General features: G+C 47.6%; 1 protein-coding gene across 1 annotated transcript; it reads left to right on the top strand.

The window, feature by feature from the left end:
• Positions 1-2,872: 2,872 nt before the first annotated feature.
• Positions 2,873-7,480, top strand: LOC119407302 (AP-2 complex subunit alpha). Its single transcript, XM_037674210.2, has one exon. It carries the CDS (start codon positions 3,075-3,077, stop codon positions 5,901-5,903), a length of 2,829 nt encoding a protein of 942 aa, XP_037530138.1. The 5' UTR covers positions 2,873-3,074; the 3' UTR covers positions 5,904-7,480.
• Positions 7,481-9,135: the final 1,655 nt, after the last annotated feature.

Below are 9,135 nucleotides of genomic sequence, written 5' to 3'. Positions count from 1 at the left end.
CGCTTGTCACGAAGTTGTGGCCGCCAACGGCCCCCCATCCTTTGAGCTGCTGCCGCGTAACAAAACACGTCCGCAAGACCACAAATTCACGAATGTCCGAGGCATCGACGAGTGGTCACAAGTTCACAGTCGGCTACCTGTAGCGTGAACGGGTCCACTCCGGGTAGTTGGATTTTCTCGTTGTATCACTCGCGGTGTTTCAGGGAGAGCGTGGATACGTACATTCTGGTCTTCGCTGACTTCGTAGTTAAAGGCCAACTCCGGCGATTTTTCGGCCATGTCAAAGTAATGGTGCTTTTATGTTCCTGAGACGCTCCTGTTACGGGCCCGATAGCAGAAATACTCGGCAAATTGGAGAATAATTTTAAATGAGCAAAAAAGCGCAACACCGAAACCGAAACTCAACCGAGTGTACTGTCTACGTATGACGTAGACGTTGTTACGAACGAAACGGAAGTCGTGCAAGGCATTCCGGTCACGCCGGCGCGGAGTATGAAAACTGTGACAGCCGGGACGACCAGCGAAGCGCCGGCCAAACCAACGCCGTCTGTCGCCTTGTGCACAGCAGACGCTCGCTGTAGCGGCCGAAACGCCGAAGTTAGCGGTGCCCTCGGCTGCGTCACTTCCGCCACAGACGCAATGTTGCCAATAATTGTGGGAAGCCAGGAGGGAGTTTGCAGAGAATCTTTAAAATTCATTTGCAAACAATCTGCGCATGTCTCAAGCCTGTAATTTGGCATAAATGACGGAAACGTGCAAAGGAACGTACCCAGCGAATTTCATTGAGATCCATCGACCTCGAAAAATCGCCGGAGTTGGCCTTTAATGCTCGGTGCTCCTCACAATAGGAACATGCGCGATCGCGCCGGCACGTCTGTTTGTTTATTCGGAGCTGCCGCACGCACGCGCTTCCCGGCTTGGTTGACTATGACTTCAAAATGGCGGACTACCCACAATGCACAGCACCTCCGCCGCTTGTGAAAGCTCCCTATAGCAAATTTGGTATGACATGACATGGGTGCGTGACGAACATAAATTACAGGTCATGCGTTGTATATACCAGAATATACGTACGTTTCATTCGCGTTGTGATTCAACATGCATGCATGTCAAACATGCATTGTATAGTGAACTAGATCCTACATGACATGCGTACCATTATTTTCATGTTACCGCACGGTATTAATGTTTGTCATACAGTCACGTCACGCAATACCGATTTTGGTGCATATCAAACAAGCGAACTGGCCGCGAGAGCATCATGAGCATGGCATGTAAATCATGCCTTACATGACATGCGTACCATTACTTTCATGTTACCGCAGGGTATTTATGTTCGTCATACAGTCACGTCACGCAGTACTGATTTTGGCGCATATCAAACAAGCTAACCGGCCGCGACAGCATCATGAGCATGGCATGTAAATCATGACTTGCATGACATGCGTGCCATTATTTTCATGTTACCGCCTGTTATTTACGTTCGCATTACGGCACGTCACGCAATACCAATTTTGGTGCATATCAAGCAAGCGAACCTGCCGCGAGAGCATCATGAGCATGGCATGTAAATCATGCCTTACATGACATGCATACCATTATTTTCATGTTACCGCAGGGTATTTATGTTCGTCATACAGTCACGTCACGCAATACCGATTTTGGTGCATATCAAGCAAGCGAACCGGCCGCGAGAGCATCAGCCTTTATTTTCATGCTACCACCTGTTATTTATGTTCGTCATACGTCAGGCAGTACCAATCTGTAGGAGTCAGTTTTCATGGCGCGCTGATCATTATATGCGAGCCCAAAGGCGTCAATTTTACGCCAAACATAATAAAGAGCCGCCCGGCAATGTTATTGTGCATGAACCTCCTGCGACAACCACGCGAAACAAGCTGCACTAGTGCAGGGTAGCCGCAAACATTGCCCGAAACAACATTCGCGAATTCTCAATGAATTACCGCTTATAGCTCACAAATGCGGGTATCAGTCGTGGGAACAAATTTTTCCCGCCTTATTCTGTGCAGCCACACAGCCCGTCGCTTGGCATCCTTTTTCCCGCTGGAAATAGCAAAGAGGGCCTTGCCCGTTTCCCGCCGGTTGCTGCACCCAAAAGCGCAGCACCCGGGCATTCTTCGATGCCTCGATAGGCTTTCGATGAAGTCTCAAAACAATACGGGATGTTGTAATGTTCCTGCACGTTTTCCTGAGCCTATAAAAACAATCGCCCTCCAAAGCGCCGTGCGTCTGCGGCCGGGAGACACTAGCGAGGCGAGCGAGCTGGACCATTTATGTGGCGAAGCCGCCGAAAGGGCACGGCGGCGAAGAGAAAAGGAACGCGGTACTTTTCCCGTTCCAGTGACTTTACACCCATCTACACGTCTGCGACCTCTGCCGGCCCCCGCAGAGAATATCTACCGGCCCCCGTACTATTGAAGTGGGCGTCACACTAACACAGACGGTGTTCGTCGCACTATCCCTTATTCTAAACGCTATACATTTACTGAACGAAGTCGATTTGGCCACTTCATCGCAAAAGGTGGAGTTGCGTATTCAGAGTGTAACAGGCCGTAATGTAACTTTAACCAATAGACATATGCAATTATATTAAAGCAAATTTATGCCCTTAGTTATAATGTTGCAGAACGATTAAAATGATGCACGAAAGTTGTGTTTTTGAGCAAATATCTAACACAGGTCAGAAGGGAGCTGCGGCGCTGAGTGAAATACGCGTACAATTTAACATGTTCAATGAATAAGAAATATTAATGTCAGTATTTTTTGACTAATTCCGTGACAGTGGCTGCTCTTTGCAGGACAACGTCCAGGCAAATATAAATCATATAAACAACCACGGAATCGCCGGTCGGTACAGGCAACCCTGATCGCCGCAGCGTTCCCGAGGGGCTGTTCCGCGGAGCCCATCGCAAGGGTTTCTTACGTTACCTTTGCACTTAGTGCGTTTTCTCCGACAATTGCGCCGTTTTGAGGGGTTGGAGAAACCGCGCGTCTGTGCGAGCAAGCGAGCAAGGTGAGAGAACGACGAACCGACCGATTTGCTAAGCGCCAAGATGCCTGCAGTGCGAGGGGACGGCATCCGTGGCCTGGCGGTGTTCATATCGGATATCCGAAACTGCAAGAGCAAGGAGGCGGAGATCAAGCGCATCAATAAGGAGCTCGCAAACATTCGTTCCAAGTTTAAGGGGGACAAGACACTCGATGGCTACCAAAAGAAGAAGTACGTGTGTAAGCTTCTGTTCATTTTCCTTCTGGGCCACGACATTGACTTCGGCCACATGGAGGCGGTAAACCTGCTCAGCTCGAACAAGTACTCCGAGAAGCAAATAGGATACTTGTTTATCTCTGTGCTGTTGAACGAGAACAGCGAGCTGATGCGACTCATTATTCAAAGCATCAAGAACGACCTGTGCGCCCGCAACCCCATCCACGTGAACCTTGCGCTGCAGTGCATCGCCAATATCGGCAGCCGCGAGATGGCCGAGACCTTTGGCGGCGAGATCCCCAAGCTCCTGGTGTCGGGCGACACCATCGACGTGGTGAAGCAGAGCGCTGCGCTTTGCCTGCTGCGGCTGTTGCGTACCCTGCCGGACATTACACCCAGCGGTGAATGGACGTCGCGCATCATCCACCTACTCAACGACCAGCACATGGGCGTCGTTACAGCTGCCGTGAGCCTCATTGACGCACTGGTCAAGAAGAACCCGGACGAGTACAGGGGCTGCGTGTCCTTGGCGGTGTCTCGGCTCAGCCGTATCGTGACAGCATCGTACACGGACCTTCAAGACTACACGTACTACTTTGTGCCGGCTCCCTGGCTGAGCATGAAGCTTCTGCGCCTGCTGCAGAACTATCCGCCCCCTGACGACCCTGGTGTTCGAGGTCGCCTCAACGAGTGTCTCGAGACCATCCTGAACAAGGCTCAGGAGCCGCCAAAATCCAAGAAAGTGCAGCATTCCAATGCGAAGAATGCGGTGCTCTTTGAGGCGATATCGCTCATCATCCACATGGACCGACTGGGCGCTGTCATCGAGCCGAATCTGCTCGTGCGAGCCTGCAACCAGCTAGGGCAATTTTTACAGCATCGTGAGACTAATCTGAGGTATCTGGCCTTGGAGAGCCTCTGCCTGTTGGCCACTTCGGAGTTCTCCCACGAGGCCGTGAAGAAGCACCAGGAGACGGTCGTGAACGCCCTCAAGACAGAGCGCGATGTGAGCGTTCGTCAGCGAGCCGTTGACCTGCTTTACGCCATGTGTGACAAGTCCAATGCGGAAGAGATTGTGGCAGAGATGCTGGCTTACCTTGAAACAGCAGACTACTCCATCCGTGAAGAGATGGTCCTCAAGGTTGCCATTCTGGCAGAAAAGTATGCATCGGACTACACGTGGTACGTGGATGTCATCCTGAACCTCATCCGCATTGCAGGGGACTACGTCAGTGAGGAGGTCTGGTACCGTGTCATCCAAATAGTTATCAACAGAGAGGACGTGCAAGGTTATGCCGCAAAGACCGTCTTTGAGGCACTTCAAGCACCTGCTTGCCATGAAAACATGGTCAAGGTCGCTGGTTATATCCTTGGAGAGTTTGGCAACTTAATTGCTGGTGATCAGCGCTCCAGTCCTCTGATCCAGTTTCAACTACTGCACTCCAAGTATCATCTTTGTTCTGCCGGTACCAGAGCACTTTTGTTGACCACCTATGTGAAATTCATCAATCTTTTCCCGGAGATTAAAACTGAAATCCAGAACATCCTTCGTAGCAACAGCAACATTCGCTGTGCTGACTCAGAGTTGCAGCAGCGTGCGGTCGAATACTTGAGCTTGAGCCAGATTGCTTCACCTGATGTGCTGGCAACAGTTCTGGAGGAGATGCCCCCATTTCCTGAAAGAGAGTCTTCAATCCTGGCAATCCTTAAGCGTAAGAAACCAGGCATGTCTGAAGGCATTAATGCCAGCAATAAAGAAAACCTTCGTGCAGCGCCATTGTTGGTCGATGGTGCTGCTCCTGCAAATGGAACGACGGCCCCTGCAACTATGGACCTTCTTGGCCTTTCTCTCGACCAGACTGCTCCACCTGCCCCAGCAGCATCAACAAATGGCACAACAGCCTGCTTAGTAGATGTGTTTGAAGACCAGTCTTCAGGAGCACAGGGCAGCACAGCTGTGGTGGTTTCTAGTGAGGAAGGTCTAAAAAAATTTGTGTGCAAGCATAATGGCATCTTGTTTGAAAATGATCTTCTGCAGATTGGTGTCAAGGCTGAATTTCGGCAGAATCTTGGCCGTGTTGGGCTCTTTTATGGGAACAAGACTGCATCCCAGTTTCAGAGCTTCCTGCCCAACGTGACAATTGACAACATGGCACTAAGCATCCAGTTGAAACCAGTGGAGCCAGCCATTGAAGCAGGAGCACAAGTCGAGCAGATGGTCAATGTGGAGTGCGTTCAGGACTTCGCAGAAGCTCCCGGACTGGTTGTGCAGTTTGTTTATTGTGGTGTGCAGCAGAAGTTTACTCTACAGCTGCCGGTATTTCTTAACAAGTTTTTGGAGCCAACAATTATGAACTCCGAGTCATTCTTCTCTCGCTGGAAGAATCTGAGTAGCCCTGGTCAAGAGGAACAGAAGATATTCAAGGCACGCTTTCCCATGGAGAATGAGGGCATCCGCAGCAAACTCTCTGGCTTTGGCATGCAGCTCCTGGATGGCATCGACCCTAACCCAGACAACTTTGTCTGCGCTGGCATCATCCACACTCGTGCTCTTCAAATTGGTTCTTTGCTGCGACTTGAGCCCAACCGGCAAGCACAGATGTATCGACTTACCATTCGAAGCAGCAAGGATGGAGTGTCCAAGATCCTAGTTGACCTGCTCCAGGAGCACTTTTAAAGTGCCCAGGCCTCATCAGGCTGACTGATCATTTCCCCCCCCCCCCCTCTGCTGTTAAAAAGAAATGTACTTAAATAGCTTGGTGTCGGAGTTTCTTCCTGTGGATGTGTTTATTTCACTTATTTCTTTTATTGGCCAGTAGCTGTTCTATGCTGTTAGTTTGTGTACTTAGCATGAGCAGAAGCAGTCTTCATCAAACCTCAGATCAGTTGCATTTTCCATCAGTCCCTTCCTACAAGTCCAGGGAAATGAAAATGTACGGATTATGTGAGCACGCAGAGGAATGTGTAATGTCAAACTGTGGCAAGATTTAAGCTAGTCACATCAAGAGCAACACAGTACAGTGCGACACTGGCATTCTTTTCATAGTTTTTTTTTACTGATCAAGTAGTTCACTACATTGAGATTCAAGCACAAGAGAGGTCCTTTTTTTTATGTTGTCTGTTACACTATGGTCAATTGTGATACCTCGTATTTTTATGCGGTTCTTCGCATGTGATGGTCACCACCTTCTCTTTGAAATGTGCTCTTTGGTTCTTTGTCCTTCTTTCACATGCTCTTGAAACGAATCTTGTTTGTGCTGCTGTAGCATAATGGTGGGCTTGGCTGTGTAATGAGTTGTCCTTTCTTTGTTGTCATTGCTGTTATGAGATTGTAAGCAGGTCTTTGCAATTCCTCAAAATTTAAGTGGTTCCCGTATCTGGTGTAATGGCTGTGTAATAGCTTTATCTTTCCAGTTTCACTATTGGCATGAAATTCTAGGTTTGCTTCCCTGACATTCCAATATAGCGCATTTTGCTTTTCCTCTAGACCTGCAGGTCCCTGTAAAGGCCATTGTCGGGACTTTCCTTAGGTGTACTCCTATAACTTTAGTGTAGCCGTGTGTCTCTTGTCCAACTGCTGAAAATGAAACCTGCAACTTTTTGCGCACAGATTGTGCCATGTTTGAATGTTTGCGTTGCAAAGGGCTTGTTGTGTAGTTATATTTAAGTCGCTGATAAAACATGGTTATGTGCATTGTGCACATTCCCCAGTTTGGCCACTGGCTGGGCCTTTTGTTTTGTCTAATCGTGCTATTCTGGGCGCTGTAATAAAGAACTGCTCATCCTTACCTTTCCCAAACTCTGCTTTGCACACAGCCCAGCTTGTAAATGCAGCATGAACATAACCTGTATTGCTGCTGTACTGAGTGTTCTGCAAAGCCTTTGGCCATGTGAAGCAACTAGCCTTGCTTGAAGCATTCAAATTGTTCAAATTGTGTGGTCATGTGACATCCGCATGAATGTGGTGTTATACACTGCTGTCAATAGTCAGCCTTGTTCCATGGGCAGGTGTTTGAAGCATACTGCAAACGTTATGCTATCCCGAGGTGTTAACGAGCACTTGCAGGGAAATTGTGAGCTCGGTTTTGTGGATTGGCACAATTTTTTTGGTGCGGGCAATGGACTTGGCATGCTGCTGGCATTAATCAGTGTTTTGATGTAAATGGAAACTCATTTTATGTAAAGTTTCGGCTACTAGATGCCCTTGTGAATCTGATAAGCCAATAAATGCTTAGCAAATATGTCATCTGTAAAGCGGACTTTCCCTGTTCTTCCACTTGGGTCATGATGTGAGAGAAATTTTGTTAATATAAGTCTGTGTATGGTAAGTAGTGCACACATAGCCTGCTTTCCAATGTTTTGGCTAGGTGGGTTCACCAGCAGTGTGATCTTGTAAGCTTTCTACAATAGAACGTGTACAAGATCACACCCCTGGATGCAGTAAGGTTTACTTGATAAGTAGACAATTGATGCAAAGCAAGTAGCCACATTGGCAGAAGAAATTTAATGTGCACTTAAAATTGTATGCAAAGATATGTGCATACACAAATTCAACAAGTGTTCTTGGAAGGCTTGCCACAGGACATTTGGAGATGCATAAGCATAGCATAGGAAGAAACATGAGATGCATATTTTAAGTGAATACAGGAAATCAAGTGCTCCAACCATCGCCAAAACATGCCAAGCTTTCTTTCAGTACTGTTGGCTGTAGCCTATGCACACGCATAAGCGTGCGCAGGGTTCCCCTTCAGGGGGGGCGAAGGTTCGTCACAGCGCCCCCCTCCCTATTATGTCAATGTATGTGGCTGCCTTTGCGCCCCTCTTCTCGCCCCCCTACAATGTATAGGGCTGACTTTGCGCCCCCCCTTCTCGCCCCCTTGCCCCCCCCCCCCCTGCGCACGCCTATGTGCACACATGAGCCTTTAAAGCGCACTTTAGAAGCCAAGAGTTAAAACACACCAGCATTTGAACACAACTTCTCATGTCTTGATGATGGCTAGGGCACTTGATTCTTTGAACATTAAAGTAAGCATCCCATGTTTCTTCTTTCCATGCTGTGTGTTATAAGGCACAGAGATGCACAGCATTAGCACTTTCATGCACATAAATGTAACCTTGAAACAACAGCCAATAGTGCCTTTTTGCATGCAGTTGCTCCTTGCCATAAGCAGTGAACAACGCCGAGGTTGATTGCATAAACTAGTGACACAGGATGCGACAGGGCACTATGTATTTAAGGATTATGCTCCAATACAAAAATATGAATTTTGCAATTGTTAAGTGGCTAAAACCTCTTAACAGTAGTCAGTTTATCTGTGCTCTTTCAATGGTGTTTTTAGTTTAAGATGTGTGGCAAGAACGACAGCATAAGAAACAGAACAGTAGTGTGAATAGGATGTTTTAGACTTAACATCTTGGTGTTATGCAATGACTAACCAGTGTAGCATCCTAAACCCTGCTTTGCATTCTATTGTAAACCGGTCTCGTTTATTTTGCACATTCAGCAGTTCACATACTCAAAGTTTGCATTGCACTAAGATTAAAAATTTAAGACGCCCTAATTTAAGACTAAGACAAAGGTGACAAGACGACACGGAGTGTTTTGTTATGTACTGACAAGCCCAAGCTGCTCGTGTACCACAAGCAAGTTATGGCATGTCTAGTGCTGGCCATTGTGTTTAAAGAATGCAGACATCTAACTCGGCTAAGCCATAGTGTACACATAGTATCTCAGAAGTGTTAGGGTAGCTGATCTTGGGTGCTTACTATGATTTTGCAATTTTCTTTCAACTGCTGTCAGTTGTGCTATGTTCAACACCCTCACTAAGTGGTACCACAGTTCCAAAAAAAAAAAAAAAAACCTTTGTTGCACACAATTGCACACATTGTGTTGTGATGCATGTTAACTG

This window comes from Rhipicephalus sanguineus, chromosome 1 (genome assembly GCF_013339695.2).
Source record: "Rhipicephalus sanguineus isolate Rsan-2018 chromosome 1, BIME_Rsan_1.4, whole genome shotgun sequence".
Lineage (NCBI taxonomy): Eukaryota > Metazoa > Arthropoda > Arachnida > Ixodida > Ixodidae > Rhipicephalus > Rhipicephalus sanguineus.
The sequence above is the reverse complement of the archived record's forward strand: the minus strand, read 5'-3'. Positions and strand labels throughout refer to the sequence as shown.